We start from the raw sequence: 27294 nt of genomic DNA on the forward strand, positions 1-27294 counted from the left end.
TACGCAGCCTGTCGTAAAAAAGGGGAGGGCCTTCAGCGGGGACTGTTTTTATTTATTTCTTTGTTTCATGAGCATAAAACAACAACAATGGAGGATAATTGAAGAAGTGCGAACGCTAGGATGAGCGGATGACATTCCACAGTCCCAGTTACCAGACCGATATCACAAGTGAATCAACAGGGGGAGGATGAAGCGGCGCAATGCGGACTGCAGCAAACTCCGACGGCCGTTAAAACGGAACCGAATCACCGAGGGTATTTATAGCAGGTACCAAAAAAAGGGGGCTGAGGGGGACCTTATTGTATAACAATGGCCTCGCTCTGTATATGTCAAGCAGCGGCTGCCAGTCTCTGTTAGCAGTCAGAATTAGGAACATCTTGGTTTTTGAGCTACAGAGCAGTAGGAGCTGAATGAACATGACCGCATTTTGTTACAATAGGCCGAGATTAATGGTAATATCTCGGCTTATCTGCCGTTTGCTTGTTAAAATGTAAATTCTGTTCGGATTTAATTGTCGACAGGTTAGCTCTGCGTGGCTCAGTGATAAAATACACAACAACATACGCTTTGTTCAAAGGAAAAAACAAAAACGTAACTTTCATGTTTAAAATTTCACGTGCTTTGTCTGACAGAAAGCTAATTCTAAAACCCAGTAAAGAAACCAGTTGACACATAAATGTGTTTGAAATGAACCTGTTGCAGCGTGAGCAGCTGTTCTGCTTTGGATTGATTGGTGGCAATCAGAAAAGAAAAAAAAGAGAGAAGCAGCTGTGCTGGCAGCATGTCCAGACATGCCCCCTGCTCTGGCTTTACCTTTATTTGGAAAACCTAAACATTTGTCAGTTCCTAAAAATACATGAACTTCATACATGTATGGTATGTGTTAAATTAATAACAGATCAAGTTATGCACAGTTATTGTCTTACCTGTTGTAGTCTGTGAACAACTTCAGTTTGGGGAAATTCAGTTCAAAACCTTATCCATTTAACTTTGATAAAAAAATTCAAACTTATTGTAGGGCTGTTTTTCCATTTTTTACACCCTTTTTAATGCTCAACGTACTGATTCCAAAACTGTTTAGTTTGTTTGAATTGGACTAGCCATTAAGGATTTAGAGGTCATCAAAGGTTGAAAAATAGGAAGTAAGTGCTGCATTACTTCCATAACGACATCAAAACAGTCACGGAGCCCTGTAGACATAGAGCACGTCAGAATTTCACAACAATTTCTCAGTCCAAAGCTGAAAACAAACTTTGAAATGATATTGGGGGGCTCAAGAGAAATTTGAGACTGACGGCGTTTGCTGTGTTTTTTTTTTTTTTGCCATAAGATAACCCTGTTTCCTGCTGTCTGCCGTGGCAACGCGGTTCAAATTGTTTTCAGGGGAAAATATTAGTTATAACTTATAAGTTAGTTAGATAGTTATAATACTAGTTATAACGCTGGTTTTACTTGACCTATCAACATCATTTTGAAACTGGCGTATAAAATGCAACAGAGTCTCAGAGAGGCTGTGTCTTTCCAGCTACAGCGATTTAAAACCGTTATTAAAAACATGACATACTTTCTGCTGTCATGCATCAGTTTGTCTCCTCATATCTATACAACATATCTGAATAAATGTGTGTGATATACACACAATCAATTACATTACTTGCTAATAACTAATCTGAACCAAACTGTTTTCCCCAACAAAAAAATGGAGATTAAAATCACGTGACAGGATAGCATGACACCGACTTCAAAATTTGGTGTTTCTAAAAACTACCCTCAAACGCACAATTATAACAATAAATCAACCCCACTGCCTTTTAGTGCTAAAATTTAAAACCAAAATTTTACACAGACAAGTTCTTGTTTTTCATCATTTTTCATTTCATAGTTAAAAGTTTCAAATGCGTGAAACAATCGAGTCGTTTGCATTTTTTGAGTGAAACGCTGGGGTTGCTTTGGAAACACTATTGGAATTTATTTAACAGATTAAATCGATAAATTTACACCTTTATACATAATATATTTGCTCTAAATGTATTCATGTTAAACTTTTCTTTAGATTATACTGTGTTTCATAGCTGAGAATTTTCATTAATTGCTAAGCTATAAATCCTCTTTTTGAGCTTGTTGAATTTGCCCAATTCCAATGGCGTTTTTATAGCAGCCTCAGCGTTATCTCAGTTGACATGTGACCTAGAAGAGTTAGGCTTCGCTTAGTACTTGCAACTACGAAATGGTCTATTGATGTTATGCACAATCTCATGCAATATTTGTTAGTGCTTAAACTATGCATACACTGGGTTCACTTTGACATTTGGCATGACAAATTAAAAAAGTAAAAAAAAGATGAGGGTAATTGGGTTTGAAATAACTTAAATCTCAAATAATATAGCAGTTCGTGCAAAACACTATTTTATAAATGTTAGCTCACCATTCATTTCACAATACACAGTTGTTTTTGATGGTTATTCATATGCACGTATCACACCAGCTAGCTGTAGCAATTCTGGGGCCTCATGTATCAATGGTGCGTATGCACAAAAACCTTGCGTACACCATTTTCTACGCAAAACTCCGGATGTATCAAAACTCAACTGAACGTGGAAACGTGTGCAGCCCCATGCCAACTCCAGGGCTGGCATACGCACGTTTCTGTGGTTTGGGTTCCATTGGCGACACTTAGAGGTGATTCTGAGAAACTGTTCATGATGTGAAAATGATTATTGTTCACACCACGATTAACATTTATTACATCCACATGATTAACATTTATGACATCCACATGGACGCAGAAGGATGCGCAAAGTTGTGCCAAAAATGCATTTAACAGGAACGGATTCAGCCTGACTGGAGGATATAATAAATATTGTAACACGCAGAGCTTTTATTTATAAACGGATAGAATGTTCTGATGACGAGTGGCTCATCAGCCGTTTTGAGGAAAAATCTTTTTTTTTTTAGTTTGGCACTGCGCCGTTTACTGGATTTGACCGTACGCCAGGTTTCAGTAAGAAATCCACGCAAGTCTTTGTACATGAGGCCCCTGGTGCAGTCTGGAAAACTTCCAGTAGGATATAAGTTCTTATGGAAAAACCTAATAATAAAAAAGTGTTATAAAATAGTATTAGCTGCTTTACTTTAGTCTTGGTCCTACTAGCCATTAGCTCATCAGACAGATCACAGTTAAGCTCCATTTCTCCAAACTAATGTTGCTCCAAGATCTACCTACAACAGGTAAGAAATATCCCTTTAATAGTCAGTGCTGCATTATTGTTTGATTTGCCTTCAAATCTAATGTTTCTTGCAGATCAGTGCTCCTAATGTGGAGGTTTTATACACAAAATCCAAAAAGCTGTTTGCGTAAAGTCCAGATTATTGCCACATAATCCCTGAAACGTGTGGTCAGTTTGGTTTACTTGTTTGTCTCTTTTGTTTGTTTGTGTGTTGTTTGCAGCACCTTCCTGTACCTGAAGTTTCTGGTGGTGTGGGTGTTGGTCCTGCTGGCTGATTTTGTGCTGGAGTTCAGGTTCGAGTACCTGTGGCCCTTCTGGCTGTTCATTCGGAGCGTCTACGACTCGTTCAGATACCAGGGGCTGGTAAGAGCTCCACATCCTGTTTCACATTCACCTGAACATCAGGTGGTCCTGAAGTTAAATGTTTATTCTGCATCTCTTTTTTGTTGTTGTCTTTTTCTTCCTAGGCGTTCTCTGTCTTCTTTGTTTGTGTGGCGTTTACATCAGACATCATATGCCTCCTCTTCATCCCCGTCCAATGGCTGTTTTTTGCTGCCAGCACCTATGTGTGGGTCCAGTACGTGTGGCACACAGGTCAGTCTTCTTTTAATAAACCCATCCTAAGAGGGGACATATTATGGTATGGTGCTATTTATCTGTGGACATTTTCTTGCCATAGCTCTAAATTGATAACTTTTTAAAGTGTAACATACTCCAAAATCAACTTTTTTAACAAACTGTCTAATTTGTGTCTGAAGGGTAATACCTTGCTGTTTTTGACCTAAATTTAACATTTTCTTCTAAAATAGTTTAAATCTACAATATTGTGTCTAAAAATGTCTTTGTTCTGCTCTCTATGGGTTTAACTATGGCTACTACATTTGAATTCCGTTATTCATTCAAAAAGCACCGTATGACATTGCTGGTATTGTGTGACATCTCACAGCACCGTGGTCAGTATAAAAGCCTCTCGGTAGAGACACGCCCTGCAGAGATGCAGGAGTTAGCCATAGCATTGTTGATCGTAGCTGTGGTAGAAGCTGCCTTCTCCTCACTCACAGTGAAAACATGGAGTCTATCAGTCATAAAACAAACTGAATTAACTTATAAATCCTCTTTGTGCTTCAACATTTTTGTAAACTGTGGCTGCTGTGTCACGTAGTTTAGATCGGGCCAAAAATACACACACACATCCTCGCACACACACATTGTCCCCACATGTGGGAAAAAACATGTCCCCACACACACACACACACACATGGCTCCACAGCTATTATTATTATTATTGTTGTTGTTGTTGTTGTTATTGTTATTGTTGTTGTTATTATTATTATAGATTATTGTCACAGCCTTACTATGTTCAGGAAAGAATAAAAGGTGTAGAGTTGAAGCTCAGCGGCTAGCTCTGCCGTACGTCCTGTAATTACAGCTAAACGAGAACAAGTGCCTCTGCAGCGGACACCTGCAGGCAGCGGGAGGAGAGAAACTTACATCGAGGCAGTGATGGAAAAAAAAGGACGTGTATGTCCATGATCAGCTCTTCAAACTGCTCCTGAAAAMTTTTCAAGCAAGTCCTGGTATGGACCGGATCGGACAGAAGTTACAGAACCGGACAGTGACTGCTCCGTGCGGTCCTGCTGTCACCGAACCAGACCCTCGCTGACACTCACCGCTGCTCCAGGTTGCTCCATGTCAGAACATCCCGTAACATCCACAGGTAGTTTCCCCACAAAGACAAAAATGCTGAGGTCTTTATAAACTTAGGAGCATTTTAAAGCTGTGAGGATTAAATGAAAACAGGATATCACATCAAACTGTATTTAAAAGTACTGTATTTAATATTTCCGGTTGGATTCGGATCACCGTAGCGTTTTTATTTTTTATTTTTATTTTTTATTTTTTAAGTCCTGATCTGAACTCTTATGTGAAACAGCAACCTTTTATTTGTTTGAAATATATATTTAACTGCAAAGAGAAGTTAATTCAGTTTGTTTATGATGCCTCGCGCTGCATGTGAACCGGCAACGGAGGGGTTTTTCACATCATGTTTGGACTCCTCTGCTGGTGGGTTGACGCTTCTGTCCCGGGTGGTGTGGTGTGTCAGAGGGAGTGCAGTCGGCTGTGGGGTCCGGAATGATCCAGGGGACAGAACACTCGTCAGGCCCGGACTGAGCTGTATTGTGAATTTTAATTGAAACAGGGAACCAAACAGAAATGAAAAGATATTCTTTCTGTTCTGTTTTGGACCAAAGTCATATTTCAACAGTTTTTTTGCCTGAACTTTGTTTCATGTTGTAACAGCTAAATGTGAGTTTGCATGTATATCATTAAACTTTACTTTTTACAAAGTCATTTATTTAGAACAATCAGAAATGTTTTCAGGAATGTTAGCTTGTCAAAGTAAGCTAAAGCTAGCTGTCCCATTGTCTCGTCTTAAAAAAAAAACTTTCTCTCATGGCCACACCTCCTCGCTCACCCCACCTCATCCCCCTCAGAGTCTCCACTTTATGCATTTTTCAAATTTGCGTTGGGGGTGGAGTTATCCTTTCACAGGGCGGGTAAGTTACACTTTGACATGGAAATAATATGGGTCATGGATGATCCCTGTAGATTTCAAGGTCATGGGGTCAAAGCTCAAGGTCACAAATGGCCCCTTTGTTAAAACTTTCTCTATGCTCCTGCTTGAATACCCAATCACATAACTGTCCAACCCTTTTGTTCCCTAGATTGTGTCCATCTGTCCATCCATAAGATGGTACACAGTATGGTTGGGCAATATGGACATATGCATTTATCATGATTAATTGTGGCGTTTAGTTGGTAACAAATAATATGTCAATTAGTGCTGTACCAAACGATTATTTTCTAATCGATTAATCTAACGATTATTTTTTCGATTAATCGATTATTCTAACAACAAATCTATAAGTTATTCTGATGTGAGTTCACTGGATATTTAAAATGTTTTCATCAAATTAACAAGAACAATTCTTTAATATTGTAATATTTTCTTTAATAGTTTATTCATGGACACAAAATATGCACTATAGAGTCAATTCTTTAACAAAAAAGCTTAAAAGATTTAACATCAATATAAAATCTCAACCAAAGCATATAAAATTCAAGTAAAAGAAATATATTACTCAAATTAACAAGAACAATTCTTTAATATTGTAATATTTTCTGTAATAGTTTTTTCATGGACACAAAATATGCACTATAGAGTCAATTCTTTAAGAAAAAAAGCTTAAAAGATTTAACATCAACATAAAATCTCAACTAAAGCATATAAAATTCAAGTAAAAGAAATATAGTGCAAGATGTTAATCTAACAAATGAACTAAATCATGCAAAATTCAAGTCACTCTGGAAAAACTATAACATTTATTTATTATTTTTTATTTAACATGTTTCTCAATATATAAAAATTAACAAATATSAAGACAACATCCAACTCTTTGTATTGTAACATCAATTGTGTAACTTTTTTCTTTAAGGTGAAAACTGTTGAAAACAACAAGACTGTTTTGTCTTATTACACAAAATCCAGCTCCACGTGTTTCTATTGATGTCATTTCCTCGCTAGAAAAATGTGTGCTGGAGGTCCATGGAAGGCAAATACAGTATGTTTAAATCAAATAAACAAAAGAGGATGTAGTTAAAATAAATAAGTTATTTAAGCTACGTTTTGAACATCCAAAACACGTCCAACACTTGTTGGATGCTTGTGCTCTTTAGGTCAGAAGTGTGTCGGGAAGCGCCTCCGTTGTTTGAGACGCTGGGGGAACCGTCTGATGGGGCGACGCGGCTCGACCTAACACCGGTCTCTGTTTAATGGTGGATGAAATAAAGAAAGTGGCGGTACTTTATTTACTTTGAGCAAGTGAACGTCGTGCTCGCAAGATAATTAATCCACCAGATAATTCAGAGGCGGTCTGTTCGGTAAATTTTACTCCAGGAGCTGCGAGGCTTTCAAGCTTCAGACTGAACTGAAGCAGCGGCTGCTGACATTACGCTCTTGCGCGATGCTGCGTTCAGGACAAGCATGGAAAACTCACCACTCTTATGCCAATACAGTCACAATGATGCATTTAGGTACCAAAATGGAATTGCATGAACATTCACGTGGTGGTTATGTAATACAGCGAATCGATAATAAGAAAAATATGCATCGACAAATTTACATAATCGACGTCATCGATTATTTCAACTAATCAGTGCAGCCCTACATGTAACATCCACGGCCTACCCCAGTTACCACTGGATGTGTGTCAAGGACAGAAAGGCAGATGTGGCAGTGGAAGGTGTCAAAGCAGTTTGGAGAGAAAAACAAAGTAAAGAACAAAAAAAACCGATTAATCGATTATTAAATTAGTCATCGATTATTTTAATAATCGATTAGTTGTCGATTAATCGATTAATCGTAGCAGCCCTAATGTCAATAGACGACAATTGCACTTTCATGTGGCCAACTTTGTGGCCTTGGTCTGTATTTTCTAACTTTTCCTTGCACTTTGGTTTATGTCTGTGTTTCAGGTGATTAAACAATTTTGTAGGGTTAGCATTAGCTGCTCTGTGCTGCCTTCCAGTGTTGAGCTCACATTCACACCTGATGATGATGATGAAAAATGCATCATCATCATCATCATCATCATCATCATCATCATCATCATCATCATCATCACGACACTAGTTGCGTTAATCACAAAATGGCAAATTTTAATTGCTGACAGTTTTACTGATGTTTAATTTTACACAATATTGTATCCAACACTGAAGGTCATTTCATTCTCCATCCAAAGACGTGGAATCGGCTCTCATTAACGTAGTTGTTTGACAAAAATCTTGTCATTTTGTTCTTATCACAGGAGTATTCTCAAAGTATTTTGGGATTGGTCAGATGTTCACAGGCCTATTTATGTGGAAAAGTGTTTGGAAAGCAACAAAAACATAAAAGTTGCTATTTTTCAGTCAATTTTACAGATATTCATACAAAATTGGATGTGACAGTAGCTGAGGGTCATTCCCAACACATGGAGTGAAATCCTAATTTATTATTGCTCCAGCAGCCTGCAGCCTCTTTCACCTCAAAGACTTGTCCAATAAATTACTTGGCACCAGTTTTCATTGGTGATTAAGTTTATTTTTTGCCCTTTTCTTTTTTATCCTGTGTTTCTTGCAGAGAGAGGAGTCTGTCTACCCACCGTATCGTTGTGGATCCTCTTTGTGTACATCGAAGCTGCCATACGGTTCAAAGATCTGAAGAATTTTCATGTAGATCTGTGTCGGCCCTTTGCTGCTCACTGGTAAGCATCATTAATTGTCAGAATTAAGCCTTTTTTTGCTTCTTTTTTTGTTTGTTTGTTTGTTTGTTTGTGTTTGATTGTTTCTTCTCCTCTCCTAGTATTGGCTATCCAGTGGTGACTCTAGGTTTCGGCTTCAAGAGCTATGTAAGCTATAAGATGCGTCTGAGAAAACAGAAGGAGGTCCAGAAAGAGAACGAGTTCTACATGCAACTTCTACAGCAGGCGTTACCACCAGAGCAACAGATGCTGCAGAGGCAAGAGCGAGAAGCAGAAGAAGGTGAGACACAGAGATTAAAAAAAAAACCTTGCAGCACTGTGTGGTGAAAGAAAAATCTCCGGTTTTCTGCACAGTAACATCTAAAGAAAACTAGTTGTGTGGAAGATGTGAACAGAAGTGAGAAGTGTTTTATACTGTTAAAGAATCCAGAATTTGTTGTAAATAAAACCTGGTTCTCCTTTAAAATTGATTAGAACCTTAAAGTTTTGCCTGATTATCTGTCTTCCTACTCCCTCAACATTTAAAAGATAAAACAAATGGAACGTCTACTTGTAAAATACTAAATTAAAGGAGTAGTTCTGCCTTTTTTGAAGTGAGCTTCCTGAAAAAGTAATGACCTCAATTTAGAGAAATGGACTTTTAGTTTGGGCTAGAAGTGGATCAATGCTTTTTAAAACCATTCCAATCTCCAAAAGTTTATGAAACACAATTACTAATATTTAAACTTTACTCTCCGTCACTTTCATATTACGGTACCTGTTTGTCTTCTTCAAAACATCTCAACTGTTCTTTTAAAGGCCCTGTCACTCTCTAACATTTTTGATAACTTATGAACATTTTGTTCGACTTGTCCACACCAAAGATGGGATTAAAAAAGTCAACTGGAAGTCTCTCTTGATTGTATGCATTCTCCAATATATAACCTGTATGGTTTATTTAGTCATAAAGAAATTATAAATTGGTTGGTATAAGTTGTCTAAAACATTAAAGTGTGACAGGGTCTTAAGACTTAATGAGGGGAAAAAGTTTGTCAGGTTTAAAACTTTTTCTGTGAGTTTTCTTCTGGTATCTCCCACTGGTCATACATACAGTATATTTATATGAATATTTTGAGAAATATCACCTAGTAACCAAGATCAATTGAAATTGTTTTTGCAATTAATTTTGGACAAGTTTTTGTATCCCTGGGTTTGACCCCCCTGCTGCAGACTTGAGTACCTGACATGTCAGTGATGAAAATTCTTGTGTTTTATATAAACTCAGACATCACTTATGCAGCTTTTTCTCCTGGACGATCCTGTTTTGGGTCAGTTAATCATCTTACCTCTGTTTATAGGCAAACATGTTTGTAGTTGTCTCTTGGTTAAATCTGTTTTTGTGTGTTTGTTAACACAGTCTGTCCTTTCTTTGGTCCAGCTGCCTTAGCTAAAGGGATCTCTGAGATCGAACCCACAGTTACATCCCAAAACGGAGCGCCACCTGGGAAGAAAAGCGCTTCAGTCTTATTACCAGAACTGGAGTACCGTGAAAAAGGGAAGGACAGTACAGCGAAAGAGCGTGAGAGTAAAAAGCAGAACACAGTGGGAATCAATAACAACAGTATTCTACATGCACTGGACTCCAAACTGCAGGAGACAGAGTTTATTGAGAACTACATTGGAGCAAAGAGACTGAACAACGACCTAGCAGGAGAGAACACACTCACTGACAGCAACACACACATGACTTCTAAAGAGGAAAGTGGGGGGGCGGGGAAGAACTACAAAAATGTCAGCGGTGGTGGGGGTGGCAACTCGTCCCCGAGGAGTCACAGCTCTACAAACGGCAGCCTGCTGCCAGGCTTCTTAGCCAGTAAGAACGAGAAGAAACAGAAAGGTGCAGGGAGGGGACAGAAGGACCCGGTGGAAAACTGCATCCCCAACAACCAGCTGGGCAAATCTGACACTCTGGTCCGGTAAGACCCCCCCCCTGCTTTAATGTTCCTACATCTGGTGTTACCTTTGAGTGTGGATCAGTTTTTATTGTTGGACCAAAATGATACTGTTACGACCCCTTTCTTTATACAAGGGGCAGCAACACGACAACCACAATAAATAGAATAGAACACAATACCATCAGAATGTCACTGATGGAGTTTACCTCTTGCTGAGTCAGCATTCGCACAGCTTTCCTGTTTTTATTTTCTGTTTACATTTTTTCTTAAGCCATTTATGCATACTTTGTGCTATTTTAGCCATTCATCTGTCAAAAAGTTGAGCTCGTTCAGGAATTTGTTACAAATATCTTCCTTTTTTTAGAATATTTGAAGATATTTTCAAAACCTTGTTTTCTTTTAAATCTGTTTTAACATACTTGATCTATTGGTCCTCTGCTACTTTTAAGTTTTAGTTAGCCGTTACTGTGACCTTTTTTTTAACCTTTTTATTTAAAGAGGGACAATATACAGTATGCATTAGCCATAAAAGGAAAGATGCACTGTATCAAGTTATAGCTCTGGGTGCTAGTTTCCACCTGTAGTCCCTGACCTAGCCCACACAATATTATAAAATAAAAATGAAGAAGAAGAAGAAAAATTAAGACATCATAAATATACAATACAAAGGCATACAATCATAAATAATATAAAATCAATTAATAATCATCCATGCTCCCAAAAAGATGTCATCATAAACACCACTTATGGAAGAAAAACTAAAATAAAAATAAAAACATACATTAAAAAGACTAACTACTCAATAAAAATCATTTCAGGCAATTTCATTTCAGGCAGTTAAACATACTTACAATATCCAAAAGCAAGAATCACTCTACAACAAGTCATCCTACATACCGGTACTCTTAAAATCAAATACTCCACTCACATCAGTTCACATTATGCAAGCAGGTTTTAGCTACTGCTCTGCTACTTTTAGCTTTGAACTCTTATTTTGATACTTCTAGTGTTTTACAGCTTTTAGCTAACATTTTACTTCTTCTAGCTTTGTAGCTATCATTTTGCTTTATTTGGTTTGTAACTAGCATTTCTTTTCTTTCAGTTTTTTAACTAGTATTTTGTTCATTTGACTCTTGGCTATCATTTTTTCCTCAGTCTTTTGCTAGTTTTTAGCCTATTTTAGCCACTAGTTTTTGTAGCTTTTAAGCTAGCATTTTGTTTTCTTTTAGCTCTTAGATGGCATCTGACTTTTAACTTTACCAGCTGTTTTCAGCATCTTTAGTTGATTTCAGAGAAGCCATTCAGCCACACTGACTTTTTACAGTAAATACATTTTCTCCAGTACTGTCTGATGTTTTTTTTTATTATTATTAAAATGTCAGAACCTTACAGAAGTTGCATGAGGAAACTTGTCCTGCTGATGCTGTAAGGCTGTGTTTCCTTGCAGGCTGGAGCAGGATGTGAAGCGCCTGAAGGCCGATCTTCAGGCCAACAGGCAGCTGGAGTCGGAGCTGCGCAGTCAGCTGTCCTCTCTGAGTAGCCAGGACCGCAGCCTCCGCTCTGAACTGGGCCAGCTGCGCCAGGACAACGAGCTGCTGCAGAACAAGTGCGTGCACACAAAACCCTGCTTTATTTCACTAAATCTATCATTGTTTGAGCAACACGTGGTACTGAAGTAGTTGGTCGTTTTGATTCTTTATAAGTTTTGGACGTGTAAACCAGGCCCAAGTTCACAACGTTCTCTGCATTTTAGGCTCCACAGTGCCGTCCAAGCTAAGCAGAAGGATAAACAGACAATATCCCAACTGGAGAAGAGACTGAAGGCCGAGCAGGAAGCCCGAGCTCTGGCAGAGAAGCAGCTGGCTGAGGAGAGGAAGAGAAAGAAGATGGAAGAGGCTACTGCAGCCAGAGCAGTAGCTTTGGCAGCCGCAACAAGGTATTCGTTAAATCTGCATGTTCCTCATAACTGTATTAACGGCTTCTAGTCTTTACAAATGGTTTTCCCTCTTCCGTGCAACAGAGTGGAGTCCACAGATTCTCTTCGAGGTCGTATCAGAGACTTGGAGACGGAGTGCAAGAAGCTCAGCATGGACATGAAGCTGAAGGAGGAGCAGATTAGAGATCTGGAGGGCAAGTGTCAGGTGAGACTGAATGAGGATGAGTGATGTGTTTAAATAAGGATGTTCTGATCTCATCAAAGACCTGTTGTTTATCTTGTCTGCTTCTGTTTGATTTCTGACACACAAAGGAGCTGCGCAAGTATAAAGAGAATGAAAAAGACACAGAGGTGTTGATGTCGGCGCTGTCAGCCATGCAGGAGAAAACCCAGCACTTGGAGAACAGCCTCAGTGCTGAGACCAGGATCAAATTGGACCTGTTCTCTGCACTGGGGGACGCAAAGAGGCAGCTGGAAATAGCACAAGGTATGCAGTATGGCTCCAAATTCAGTAATCCCTCCTGAAATACAGTGATACAAAATTAATGTGAAATTGTTTAACTAAACAGAACCGATGTGGCTCACCTGTTTTTACCTGATTTAAGGCATATAATAATCTTTAACTTGAAGTTTTCATATGCTTGGTACTGTGACTATGACATTTTAGTCCCTTATCTTCACCAAAGCTATTATTTGTAGATAAAACTATAGCAAGTAAGTTGTTAGTAACTCTTTTAAATGATACATAGGTAAGAATAATTCAACACTCCTTAACACATAATAAAAATTCTCACAAATTGTCCTCATAAACCTTCAAATTTTGGACTATTAAAACACGCTCCCAGCCTTTTTTTTCATCAATAGAAGCAGCCCACTGCCTTCTTAATGCATGCCTGAAGACCTTTACAATGTCCTGCAAAAACTATTCATGATCTGGCTGATGTTTATAGTAGTGCTGGGTATAGATTAAAATTTTTAATGCTTTGTGTGTAATTAAAATGGTCTTGTCCGTGTAATATATTTTTAAACTTTTAGTTTAAAAATGATAAAAACTGAACAGCCTACAGTATTTTTACAATCTTTATTTTACAGTTAAAATATATGTTTATTAAATAAAGTCTAATGTTACAACTAATCATGGATCCCTTTAAGATGATGGATGCTCCAAAGAGTCGGTCTTGTGTACAGCAGGCGTAGCCATTATTACCACCTGCCCAATCTGAGCACACTTGCCTAAGGCAACACCAGTAGGACAAAACTTCTTCTTCTCATCACAAGCGGTTTAAATCTACATTATGCCACCTACTGTATAGGGGTGTAATGTTACAGTGTGTTGGTGAAACAAAAGACACAAACTTGTAGTTTGTTATTGTCAAACATGGCCAGAAGAAATAAGGAGAAACAAAAGTCTTTAGAGAAATGTAGGGGAGTGAAAGTACCAAAGTAAAGTACAAATTCTCAAAAACTGTACAGTACACAAGTAAATGTTGTTATTTCCCACCTCTGTATACAAATAAAACTGATTTAGTCTGAACGGTTTCTGGGATGAGAATTCTGCTTGTCTGTGGCGTCTCTGTTGAAACCACCTTTGCTTCCTGTGTCTCATTCAGGCCAGATCCACCAGAGGGAGCAGGAGATCGCAGAACTGAAGCAGAAGATAGCAGAGGTGATGGCTGTGATGCCCAGCCTGTCCTACACCTCAGACGGCAGCAACCTCAGCCCCGTCACCCCCCACTACTCCTCCAAGTTCATGGACAATAGTCCCTCCTCCCTGGACCCCAATGCCTCAGTCTACCAGCCCCTCAAAAAGTGACTCTTTTGTCAGACAGAACTTTATGTCTCTTTCTTTCTTTGGATGTCAGCTACCCTTTGGGTTGTTTTTAGATTTACTAGGCCCTGACAAGTTTTTTGCAATTAGCACTGACAGACACACAACTCCTTTATGAACATACATAATATTCTTTGTTTGGAGGGGGTGCTGTTCTTCTATAAGAACTATTATTTTGAAGGAGTTGTGTAGAACCGGTTGGCCAAATGTCTCCTGAAGAGCCATCAAGCATCGCTTTTTGTCAGACCTCTTTACAGTGAACTTACCCAGGTCTTTACTTTTTTGGTAATCTGTTGACTTTTTTATATATATATAAAATAGGAAGCATGTTTTCAGTTCAGTGACTCAAAAGGTCACCTGTAAAGCAAAGCCCTGTAAGAGATACATGAATGTAGAACTGTTCATGATTTGATATCAGCATTAACCTAATCAGTGATTGTTTTGTATCGTTTCAGTTTGACAATGTGCATTTATTCTGAAATAGTGATATTGAGCAGATAATCGTTTGCTGTGTTCCTCAGATACAGTATAGTCTCTTAATACAGGATTAATCGAGTCTCCAGGATTATCAGTCAGTGGATGAAGCAGACATAATTTTGCCCTTAAGAAAATAACTGCTAGATTGGACGTGGCACTGCCAAAACATTACTTCACCGTTTACTTGTTTGCTGCAGACACATCTCGTTTCTGGACCAAATTAGGACCCGTTAAGCCACACTGTTCCTTGGATTTAATGATGTCAAGGTAACTAGTCGTTACCGTAATTTGCAGATGTTAGCAGTGCCTTGCAGTTGTTCTTTTTATTATCCAGGAATCACTTTTATTTTTTTTATTTTTTTTTGTTTTTCATTCTGGGATTTAGCTTCAAAGCGACTGTCCTCTCTCTGACTTGGATACGCCTGGTTTTTGTTTTTATATATTTTTGAAAAAGTTGCTCAAGTTATCAGTATTGAAGGGTCCGACGTGTTTAATTCTGCAGACCTTAAAGGGAAAAAAAAGCAAAAATGAAACACTGTACACGTCATGTGACGGATGCTTGTTACCCAAACTGATTGTTGATTATCATGCCCTCAAGCTGGCATTTTGTTTACAACAATGTACATTATCTTGCTGAGGAATGTTTCCTTTGCTTATTTAATTTTAGTTAAGTGCCAAGTGTTAATGTTTGGTTTCCATTGGTGTAGCTAGCATAATGTTTGCAGAAGTGTGCTGTTATTTTGTTCGTCAATAGAGCATATTTGGACGATGTTGTGTTTACAAGGTTCTAGGGCTGATCGCGGTAAAACAGCAGACAGTCATGTTGGACTGGTTGTGCCATTTGCACTTTTTTAAATGTATTTTTTAGACTTTTTAGTGAATGGCACTTCTATATTATTTCCCATCGTTTTATTTGTTTCCTGATTTTATTTTAGCATTGTTATTTTTAAAAGCAGGAAAGATTCTGTGAATGTGTTGTAGGAACAAGGTTATACCTGAACCATTTGACCATGCTGTGATGTCATGTCACCTACCTGAGAAAAAAAAGGAAGTTTATATAAAAAAAACAGTATTGTTTGTGGATCGCTTTTGCATTGTGAATTGAGTTCTCAAGTTGCTTTTTACAAGTTTGTGTTAAAGGTTGGGGGAGGGGGGGAGGGGTTAAAAAGTGCTTTCTTTTAACTTTTTATTGTTCCACCATGTTTATTTTCTTTACTCAAGGTGATTGTGGCTGTGTCACTCGTTTCACTTTGGTTTTTCACCATTAAAAGAAAGTCTTGCTGGTGGCAATATGCAAGCTGTTGACTTGGTCATTCTACCCTTCTTTGCAGCAGATAGGTCATCAGGAGCACCAAGATCAAATTTAATTGAAGCTTTTAATGATTGATTGAACTTTTCTCTCCAGGTTGGAAGCTTTTTTCTTTTGCTTGACATTTGATCCACGAGGACACTGATGTCCATGGCAGGTTTGAGCCTTGGCAACCAGCTCCCTCCTCTTTTTAGATCTTTACCAAGTTCCTTGGACTTCACCATTGTTTTGGGTATTGATCAGTCTAAAAAGTGCTGTAAAACAAATCATTGAGGGGAAACTACTGAAGTTACTTCACTAAGAGTTACACACATTGTAGAACCTTCAGCACCATTTACTAAAGCAGTTGTTTAGATTAGAAGCCCGAATCCTGTGCAGAAAACCGATTAAGTTCTCAAATGAATGTTTATTTTTTGAACCAAAGAATTTCACTCCGAGCCTGTCTCTGGCTCTGGAGAGCTAAAACAAAATGGCCATGAATTACAGAGTCCTTACAGTGTTTATAGAAAATTTGGTCACACCCAAGATATGATGTCATAGTAAACAAAGAAGTACCTCTAAACCAAGTTTTAAATTCCTGAAATGTAAAACATTATGCGTGAAGACTTCTGGAGTGAGGCACAGAGACCATTTAAAGTAAATTATTACACACTTATTTTATCAATTGTATCGGAAATTCAGTTAATCAACCCCAAAATAGGCTATCCAACAGTATGTCCATGAATATGTGATTTCAGTTTATCTGTACAGTATGTCCAGCAGAAAAAAGAAAGGGTTACCTCGAACAATTTTTTCAAAAGTCTTCAATCTGGGGTTGTCAGCCTTCCACAAGAGAGAAGCCCAAAAAGAACTAAAAGTTCACACTCTCATTTTAGAAACGCTACAAACCACAAGTAAACCTGCAGTCTGAGAGTGAAGTGCTTTGCTGGGGAAAAATGGAACAATAAGATCTTTAAGATGGAGAAGATTAGTGATGGAGAGCTTTGATGTTTGAAGTCAATTTTAAAGTCTGTTCTGAACTTTACAATTTTTTTTCTTACATATGTGCTCAATTAAAATTGCTATAGTCCAACCTAGAAGTAATAATTACACGGAGTAGTTATTCTGCCAAATTATGTGAAATTGTAGGAATATTGCTATTTTTAGTAATTATTTTTTTAAGAAAAGAAAAAAGCAGAAGACACAGAGGATACAAAAATTGTAATATTAAAACCATAAAAACTAATTTACAGGACAGTCAGTAGAATTTAGTTTAAATTATGTGTTTATTACTTCAGTTTCTAAAAGTCCAAAATGTTTAAAGGCATGTTTGGGCTTTACTTATTAAATCCCCAAACTTTAGGCCACTTTATAACATTCAAATATAATCAGGAGCTAGCCCTCAGTGAATGATGCAGTCTGCATATGCTGAGGGGAAATACCAGTTTCAGTGCACAGGTATAATGCGTTCATGATTCTAGGGTGGACAAAAGAAAGAATTTCAACACGTGTTTTCTATGTGTGAATGCAAATAAACTGAACTGGTTTTTATGTAAGTATTTGTTGCTTATTGTATTCATTGTTAAGTTTAAGTGAATAATAAATTTTAAATTACAAAAGTGATACAAATATAGAGAAATACATTCTAAAGTAACGAGCTGCAAAATACAAATCATCTCAAATTTCACTAATTGTTATCTGGATAATATTAGGGGCAAACATAATCTTATTAAATCGTTTTAATGTTTATTAATTTCAGCGTCATGCAATGTCACACGTGGTTTAAGACGCTCGACGCTGTTAAATCGCGGGATGTCCGAGTGGCACTTGAAGGCATCACCCCATCAGCAGTCTGGTCAACAACATTCCTTCTGGAGGACTCAGCGAACTTCACCGACTCGCCGCACTTTGAAACACCGACATGGATGCACTCAAGTCGGCTGGGAGGGCTATTATCCGGAGCCCAAGTATCGCGAATCAGTCGTGGACTACCGGCAGACACAAAAGTAAGAAAAATTGTTGTACAATTAAAAAAAAAAAAAAATCAGTGTATATGACATTTGGATTGCTAAACATGATTAATTTCACCTACTGCTGCACACTTTGAAAGGGTCAAGTCGTTTTTAAGAGTTATACAAAATTAACAGTTGTCCAATTTTTGGAGTAATTAAAGAATTAAACTGAAGTGAATTCCAGCTCTTCAGCTCTGTTTATAGCCCATAAAATATATATTTTACTATTACTATGGAGACTATCTAGTCTTTTTTTATTTTTTATTTTTAGTGGCGATACAATTCTGTTTTGTAGCCTAATCTGGTAATATGGGTTTGTTGATAATCCCAGTTATCAGAACTTTCCATACATTTCAGCAACATATACCAAATACTCTGAATTAATTAAAAAAAATCTTCTTCTCTGCTTGTATTTTGTGGAAAAGGCTTTCTAACGTTGATTTTAAAATGTGCTTACAGTATGTCTTTGAACTTCTCTCGGTGGATGATGATATTGGTTGTGGAAAATTTATCCAACTCCTTCAAATTGAATGTAGTCTGCTTATGTTCAGCCTAAACCAAATCTCAACAGAATTCAGGACATTAAACTGTTTTTCCCCTCCTTTAACCTCTGGAATGTTGCTTCAGCCGAGTGTTTAGGGTCATTGTCCTGCTGGAACGTGAACCTCTGCTCCAGCCTCCGACAAGTTCCTCCCAAAAACATTTTCTGTATTTCGTTTCATCTATTTTTCGTTTTTTACTCTAACCAATTTCCCAGTTGCTATAAATAAAAAAAAAAACGATCCCCACATCATGATGCTGCCACCACCATGCTTCACTGTGGATATGGGGGATCTCAGAATAAGAGGTGGTGGGTTTGGGGCAGGCGTGGCAGTGTCCTTGCATGGTGGCCAAAAGTACAAATTCAGTCACATCTGAGCACAGAATTTTTTCCCAAAATGTTTTGGTGAGAATTTCCTCATAGTCAGCATTTTTTCCCCCCACTTTTAGGAAATGTTTTTTTCCAATCTTCCAATAAGCCCAACTCTGTGCAGCTTATAGTGATCCCATAGACAGATTCTCTCCCCTCTGCAGACAATCCCTCAGGGTTATCTTTGCCCTCTCAATAAATACCTTCTTGACTGGTTTGTGAATTCTGGTGGATGACCCTCCATTGACAGGTTTACAGCAGGAAATTTTTTTTCCAGTAATAAATTCAATGGGCCTCATGTAAGAACATGTTCGTATTCTTATCCTAAATTTCTCTTACTTTTGTTCGTATGAAGGGTTCGTACGAACATGCCACATCAGATTCAACAAACTCTTCTATCTTCAGGAAAAGTGTGTAAATGAACTGCGTAAACACGATGAATTACACCTGTTCGTATCCACCTGCTCGTGCATGCGGAGAAGTTATTTACATAATTACCACACCAAAAACACCATATTAGGATATACGTTTCCTGCCCCACATACCAGGGACGTGTCCATTCATGAATGACATTGCAAAGTAAAAAATAAGAACTTTACGAATTCGGAGATTGAAGACCTGCTCTCGGAGATCCACAAAAAAAATGTCATTTTTAGCAGCTTGACCTTGGAACTAAAGGATCTGCTTTAAAGCCGAGGAATGAAATGACTACTGCTGTTAATGTTGTGTCTCCTGTGGGTCGTGCAGTCACAGAAATAAAATTCTAAATCATATTTATTTCTCTGTAGTCCTGCTCCATTTTTTCTTTGGTCAAATATTTTTAATATCAGTGTAAACAACTGTGTTACATAGTTTATTCAGAGGAAGAGCAGTTGTGCACCGCTATACCCCCACCCCACCACCACCACTACCACCACCACCACCACCACCACCACCTCCCCCCGCCTGGCTGTCTCCCCCCTCCCGGCCGTCGCAAGTGTCAGATGCGGTTCTCAAAAGACGCATTTTGAAATGTCTCTAAACTTCAATTAATGCATAATTTAATTTGTTTTTTTAGTTTGAGATCTTCATATTAATATTGTAGTGTTATACAGCAGCATTAAAAGCTAATTTAATTTAATCTGATCAATTTATGTCGTTAAAATCAAATTCCAGTTCAAACAGAACCTATTATCAACATAATTATGGAGTGTAATTTATTTTTAACTTGAAATATCTTCAAACTAATGAAATTTGGAGTTATTAGTGAGAAAAATCAGTCTGGATAACGGCAGACTGTCTGCTCGTAAAATATACAACAGGTCTGGACCACTCGTGAGTTTTGTTCGTATCTGAAGAAAATCTTAGAATACGAAAAAATTGGTGAATGCCACAAATTCTCCTAAATCACTCGTACGCACAACTTAAGAACAAATCTGTGCGTACGAACGGTTCTTGCATGAGGCCCAATAATCAGGGTTCCAGCCCTGATCTATATTTCTCTACAACTATGTCTCTGAGAGAGTTCCTTGGTCTTCATGTTGTCTCCTTAGGCCTACTATTGGACGTGTTTCACTGGTGATGATTCTGTTCAGAATAGGCAGGGCCAGCCCCAGCCAATTCGGCGCCCAAGGCATGATTTCAGGTGGCGCCCCTTGTGTAATTTTCTAAACCTCACTGCCAGTTTCCAAACATTTATATACCAAATTAAATAATTTCGCTTTTGAAATGTTTTATCTTTAGAAACCAGGTTGTTCATTAAAAATAGTAGCCAAAATTACTAGCCTCACTTATGAATGATGTCTCAATTGCAAAAGATGCTGGGAAAACATCTAAAAAAGATTTCCTTTGACTTTTTTCAATAGTTTTGGGTGTATTGTTTTTTCTTGACAAATTCTTGTTAAAATTTATAATAAAATCTGTTTTTGCCTGAAAACTGAAATCATGAGTTAGAAGTATTCAATCTCTAGTTAAGAGGAGAGTGAACGTTAACTCACAGGTCAGTTTTATTAAGGATGTCCCTTCTACATGTAAAAGGTAACTTAACAAAAATTATCAAGGTTGTAGTGATGTAATTTTTTTGTGGTAAAGAAAATATAGTTAAGTGCGTTACTAGTTAACAAAATTAATGCAAACGCTAAACCACTCATCAAAATATTGTTTCTGCTAATAGAGGGTAAGCGAATGAGAAGAACTGTGCTCGCTACTGCAAATGGAACAATAAAAGTCTACCTCGTACATGCCAGCATTTGCTGACAATGAGGAACATCTTCATGTTAACAAGCAGCTGTGGAAGGAAGCAGTTCTAGGAGGTCCAATGTTATACTTCTCTGGAAAATAAAAAAGTTCTACCCAAAACGCTGAATTTTTCAGCCATTTGAAGAGCATTTTACTAAATTCTTGGGATTAATAAATCAACATAAAATTGGTATTTTACGATGGTAATACACTGAAAACCAGACTTTAACTTGAACTTTATCTGAGATCAGAACTTAAACTTCCATTATCTTTATTTTGTTTTCTATTTACACACTGAGCAGGCATTAGTCTTGACTGCATCAAATGGGACTTTTATCATAAAATCTTCTCTGCACCATACAACACCTCATGTGGGAACAACGCAGAACAAGTTACCAGAGTAACCAGGGATTATTCCACAGACTAAATAAACAATACTCTGATGAAAAGCTGTAAAATATTGTTGTTGTTTTGTTTTTGCCCCTACATGGCAGGTGCCCTTAGTATTTGCTTATACTACCAATGTCATGGGCCAGCCCTTACAGCAGGTGTGTATATACACTGATATAATCTAACACTGAGATTGCTCACAGGTGGATCATTGAACTAATTATGTGGCTTCTGAAGATAACTGTTGGGACTACAAATAAAAGGTGGTGAATATGAACACATCGCTTTTCAGTGTTATTTATTTGGAATTCTTTCAAACATTTTTCATATTTAGTGTAATCAAATTGAAGTATTTTGTATAGATGCCTTCTATATAATCAAATTCCATATCTATTTAAATTCCAGCTTGGGAGGCAACAAGACAGAATACTTCTGAAAACCTTTTGTACTTACTTACTTCTCAGGTTACCATTGTAGCACACGAGGGTCATTTAGTGAACAGGAGCTCACTTCATCCTGGCTGAAGAATTATTGTATGTTGGGGGTTGGGTGGGCTGACCAGTCCCTGCTTTAGAGGACAAACTAGGAATTCTTCAGGTCAGCTGCTGCACAACCCCCATTGCTGTAAAGCCACAAAACATCTGTATGGGTTTTAGAAAATAAACAGTGTATGACTTCATAATATATTTCAATGTACGACCCCAATTACACATTGTGTAAAACATAAATAAAAACAGAATATGATGATTTGCAAATCCTTTTTAGCCTATGTTCGATTGAATACGCAAGACAAGATATTAAACAGGTGTTTTTTTAAGCATTCCTCTACTTTCCTCGTCTTTTGTTGCCCTGTCCCAGCTTTTATGGATCATGTTGCAGCATCAAATTCCAAATGAGTGAATATTTGCAAAATAACAGTAAAGTTTATCTGTTTGAACATTAAATATCTTGTCTTTGTAGTGTATTCAATAGGATGAAAATTATTTGCAAACCATAATATTTTTATTCATACTATTATTACTTATCGTTAGCCACATAGCATAAYTGCCTGTCATTTTTTGGCCAAATTGTGATATCTGCCTAGCTCTACTCTCCTGCCACTGCTGCATCATCCTGCCTATTTGCTTATGTCCTCAGCCTATCACAATGCTTGTKACAGTCTAAAATCACTTCCTGCCTTAGTCATCTTTTTGACTTAGGCATTTTTGCCGCTATATTCAAAGATGGCAAACCGCATGGGAAAGAGGGTTCTGCTAACCACAAATGAAGTTTTAGCTCTATTCTTTGAGTTATTTGGTAAGCCATTTTACATTTATTCAACTTTGTAGATAATACATGTACTTTCCATCAACCAAAGGGATTAGGAACTGTGTTTAAACTTTTAATCCCATTTCTGCGACAAGTTATGAAGTAGTGTAAGAGTTAATTTAACACTAGCAAAATGTTACCAAGAATATTTGTGTAATTTTTAGTCCAAGCAAATCTCTTTATTCTCACTGGTGGAGAAAGTCCTCAACTCTAGTACTTGAGTAAAAGTATTGATACTCAGTGTCAAATGTACTCAACTACAAGTAAAAGTTACTCCGTCAAAAATCTATTCAAGTTAAAGTACTGAAGTACTTACTWTTGAAAATACTTAAGTATTCAAAAGTGCATGCATTTAAAAGTACTCATGTACAAATAAAACTCTCTAATAAATACATTGCTGTATTGTTTTCAGAGTGAATTTACAGAACCTCGTCACTCTCAGAAACCACCTGATAAATTGACAGGTWGAACCACCRTRGTACAAATTCTACACCACCTGTAAAGACTTCAGCATAAAAATGCAATAAAGTGAGTGGTGAGTTCTTAAATGCACAAATGTTGTTTATCTGCCGTGAACCCAGAAGATGTTTAAACTGATACAAACTATTTTTGACGTGTGGCCAATTGACCTTTTTTCAATCATTTTAAACTTCAACAGAGGCCATGCCTCCAGCAAGAATCGCTTCTCAGTAGTGGAGAGTCCAGACCCTCGTACGGAGCAAAGCGAAGAACAGGGGTCTGGTTTTAACCAGGCTAATTACAAAGCTATGCTGAACCAAAAATAACAAGTAACTAAAAGCTCACCTAGAAATGTAGTGGAGTAAAAAGTACAATATTTGTCTTTGAAATGTAGTGAGTAAAAGTCATGAGTACCCCAAATAATAATTACTCAAGTAAAGATACACAAAAAATGTTAAGTACAGTACTCAATGGACTCCACTACTGTCCACCACTGTTTATACTTAAAATAAGACACATTGCCTAAAAAGCAACTTGTTTTAGACTAATTTGTAAGTGAATATTTGCTTTTTATTGTAAGTGTAAAGAGATTTGGACCGGAAATAAAACATTTTGACTAGAAATAAGAAGTATTTATTGAAAAATTTTGAGGTTTTGCAGTGAATCTATTCATTTAACRTGGTTTGCTGTTACGTTCAGCAGCACTTTATTTTCTTGCGTGAGGGCTCCCTTAGCAGTGAGGTTTTTGCCCATCTGCAGTGCAAACACTTTGAGTTGGTTCTCGAGGCCAACCCAAACACTRAAAAAGTCATAGTTGGAGTGATGGCTGCGGCTATAAAAAACGGTATTGTACCATCACAAATGCATAGGCCTACACAGGTCTGGCCACGAAGTATAATGTCACAATAGAACAAAAGTTTCTGGTTGAAGGGCACACACAAATGGAGTGTGACTCCATGTATAGCCTCATGAACGGTGCATCATCAAAGATAGTCACACTCCACGTGACTACATTGTCATTTCTGAGACCACACGTCTGCATCCATCCCCATACAAGGTCACCCAGCTATTYCACAATGACTTCRTGAAGTTATCTGGAGCCTATGCCACCTACATTTGACCAGGAAGATAAACTGGAGACCCCACAGTCCATGACCTTCAGGTTCTCCACTATCTGGCAGATGGTCGAATCTGGTACAAGCTGGATTTTGAGTCTGTCTGGGAGGACCTGCCTCAGTGAATCAGCATCTCCACATCTCCACCATTCATTAGGTCCTACTCTTTCCTGCCCAACCGCCAATTACTCTCTGGAAATTCAGTGACTTGCAGGCAATGAAACCAGTACTACAAAGGGTGGCCCACTATTACTGACAACGTCCCTCATTGACTGTGAAAACAAGTTAACACAGCACCTGAGCCAGACTTTGATTAACGTTAGACAGGTACAACAACCTTTTAAATGTTAAAATTTAAAACAACTTGCCAAATGTTAGAAAATTAACACAACTTGGTTATGTTTAGGAGCGTAAACCACCATTGGTTAGGGTATTGTTGTATTTATATGTAAGAGAAAATTTGCCTAAATCAATGCATTTTCTGCCTAAGTCAGTTTTATTTGTTATGCAATCAGTGTTGTGTCTTACTTTTTTTGGACACTTGTTCACGCATGTCACCGAACTTTCTGTTACAATATTAATAAAAAATTCCAATATGCTTTCTGAAAAAATTGTTTTTTCTTGTTTTCCGAAAACGTTCAAAAATGACTTAGGCAATTATGCTATGTGGCTAACGTTATTACATATTATTACTTTTTTATTTATTTACACAACATCCAAACTTAACTGGAATTGGGGTTGTAGCTCTAGCAGCTCAGTGGGAATAATTGTGGTTCTTCAGGAATGCACTCTTTAAAATCTTCTTATAGTAATCTGACTGCACTTCATTTAACAAGGTCCCTCAAAATTAGATTTTTATAAAAAAAAATGTAATGTCTCAGTGGATATGTATACACAGATGGACTGCTCTTGTACAATATGACTAATATAAAATAACTTCTTTTTCTCAATTATTTTAAAAATGGTCCATTTTACAATGAAATCTGTTTGTATGGGCTTCTTTGTTCTGGCTCAAGCGTTTTCATCTTGACTGTAAATAGACTCTGAGCCTGACCGCCCTGATTACAAGAATTAGCAGCTTGATGAAAATGCAGCCACTGACCCACTTGTAATCAAAGTAGAGTATTGTAGTATAGATTAGCAGGTCCTCACCATTTTCTTTTATAGGAAAAATCTCAAAAAATTGAATGGCACGGGTCACCAGCAATGACCTGTATCATTCAAGCAAGACTTCTTATGATCCAATTCTTATAGGCCTATGTTTTCATTCAGGGAATGGGGATTGTAGAGCTTGTAGGAAAAATATGAGTTGTTCAAAATGGTATGTCTGAATTAACAGGAATCTACTGGATTTCTTGTTAAAACTTTATTTTCTATCTTCTGACTCCAATCAGGTTCACACAGCACTCAGCAGCACAGGACTCAGCGTAAGACCTTGGGCTGAATCAAAACAAAACACAGGAGCCCTGCTCTAAAGAAGAGACTCTGCCAAACACTGACTACTATTTTAATGAATTGACCTTATAATGTACATCTCTTCCTGGTTACATCCCTGGAGGTGTTACCTTTTACATCAGACGTCAGAACATAACTCGTTTTGTTTAGACTGAAGAAATAGCACATAATAAGACACACACCAACTCTTGTCTGCTTTAACCTTACAGGCTGAAATGATCAGAAAATATAAAACACAAAACTGCATCTAACATTCAATTAATCAGTTACAAAATTTCCTTCAATTCCCTCTCTTTGACATACATAAAATATTCAAATAAAACTAAAAGCAAATTTTATGAAAACTTTATAAAGAGAAGTTATAACATCTGTTGTCACGTCAGCATATTTCTAAACATTTCCCAAACCCAGAAATTCGATTTTTAATCATTCCAGACATAAACATATTCAATTCAGGTGACCAATCTTGTAACTTTTTCCACTCTTGTAACTCCTCCTCTCCTTCCACAGAATTAAGACTTTACACCCTTATTTATTCTTTTCTGTCCATTTCTTTTTATTCTTTGCCCAGAGGTTCCAGAGCTTTGTGCAATAATCCAAATGCTCATTTTCTTGTTTAACAGGGTCTTCAATTTCATCCTATCCTCTGTTCTAAGTTGATGGTTTGGTGTTGTCTGGTGGAAGAGAAAGAAGTGGTCAGTTGTTTTTCAGTTGTAGGTTGGGGGAACACAATTTTTGGTTCCTCTGGTTGTGATGCTAATGAAACCAGGTGTTCTTCCGGTTCACCAGCTTGAAGTAACTCCTCTCTTTGGGGTTCTGGTTCTGCAGCAGTCTTCTTATCAGCCACTTGCACGTTGTTTTCCATCAGTGTCTCAGTTTGCTCCTGTTGTCCTTCATCCTCAGACGTCAGCTGCTGTTGTTTGGTTCCAGCCGAAACTTGGTTCAGGAAATACTTCATAAAGAAAAAAAATGTATAGGTCTTCTGGATGGGTTCTTCTCTAATGAAACGTTTCGTCTCTCCTCCAAGAGACTTCTTCAGTCTGAGAGTTTCAGGCAAAATTCAGGCTTTTAAGCACTGCCTCCATGTGACTGATACTCACATCACATGGCTATCGTTGACACCTAATTAGGCCTCCGTTTTCAGTTGTCCCCCTCCTACAGCGCTGCTATTGCCAGTATCATTCCACCTCCTGTTAACAATAGGGGTTAATTAGGTGTCAACTGTAGCCATGTGATGTGAGTATCAGTCACATGGAGGCAGTGCTTAAAAGCCTGAATTTTGCCTGAAACTCTCAGACTGAAGAAGTCTCTTGGAGGAGAGACGAAACGTTTCATTAGAGAAGAACCCATCCAGAAGACCTATACAATTTTTTTCTTTTTGATTTTTTTACCTGGATTACTGAGATGCATCAGGACAAAGTGATAAGTTCAACAA

The 27294-nt window shown here is 37.7% G+C and overlaps 2 protein-coding genes across 4 annotated transcripts in view; both read left to right on the top strand.

The window, feature by feature from the left end:
* Positions 1–79: 79 nt before the first annotated feature.
* LOC106526949 (macoilin-1) lies at positions 80–15788 on the top strand. Of its 2 annotated transcripts, XM_014021689.1 has the most exons (11): positions 80–267; positions 3449–3590; positions 3695–3821; positions 8410–8533; positions 8632–8810; positions 9948–10485; positions 11912–12070; positions 12218–12400; positions 12485–12605; positions 12713–12887; positions 14011–15788. In XM_014021689.1, exons 1-11 carry the CDS (start codon positions 188–190, stop codon positions 14211–14213), a joined length of 2031 nt encoding a protein of 676 aa, XP_013877143.1. In that variant the 5' UTR covers positions 80–187; the 3' UTR covers positions 14214–15788. The 2 variants fall into 2 exon arrangements, with proteins under 2 accessions (XP_013877143.1, XP_013877144.1); XM_014021690.1 differs by lacking the exons at positions 80–267; positions 3449–3590; positions 3695–3821 and adding an exon at positions 4709–4944.
* A 2077-nt stretch (positions 15789–17865) lies between these two features.
* The window catches only part of LOC106526952 (low density lipoprotein receptor adapter protein 1-A), a 42327-nt gene continuing 32898 nt past the window's right edge, over positions 17866–27294 (top strand). Inside the window, exon 1 of one of the 2 annotated variants that reach the window (XM_014021693.1) lies at positions 17866–17999. In XM_014021693.1, coding sequence (XP_013877147.1) covers positions 17915–17999 — 85 coding nt within the window. In that variant the 5' untranslated portion in view covers positions 17866–17914. The remainder of the gene's footprint in view (positions 18000–27294) is intronic. The other variant, XM_014021692.1, reaches the window with a different exon arrangement.

Source organism: Austrofundulus limnaeus, unplaced genomic scaffold (assembly GCF_001266775.1).
Source record: "Austrofundulus limnaeus strain Quisiro unplaced genomic scaffold, Austrofundulus_limnaeus-1.0 Scaffold301, whole genome shotgun sequence".
In the NCBI taxonomy this organism is placed as follows: domain Eukaryota; kingdom Metazoa; phylum Chordata; class Actinopteri; order Cyprinodontiformes; family Rivulidae; genus Austrofundulus; species Austrofundulus limnaeus.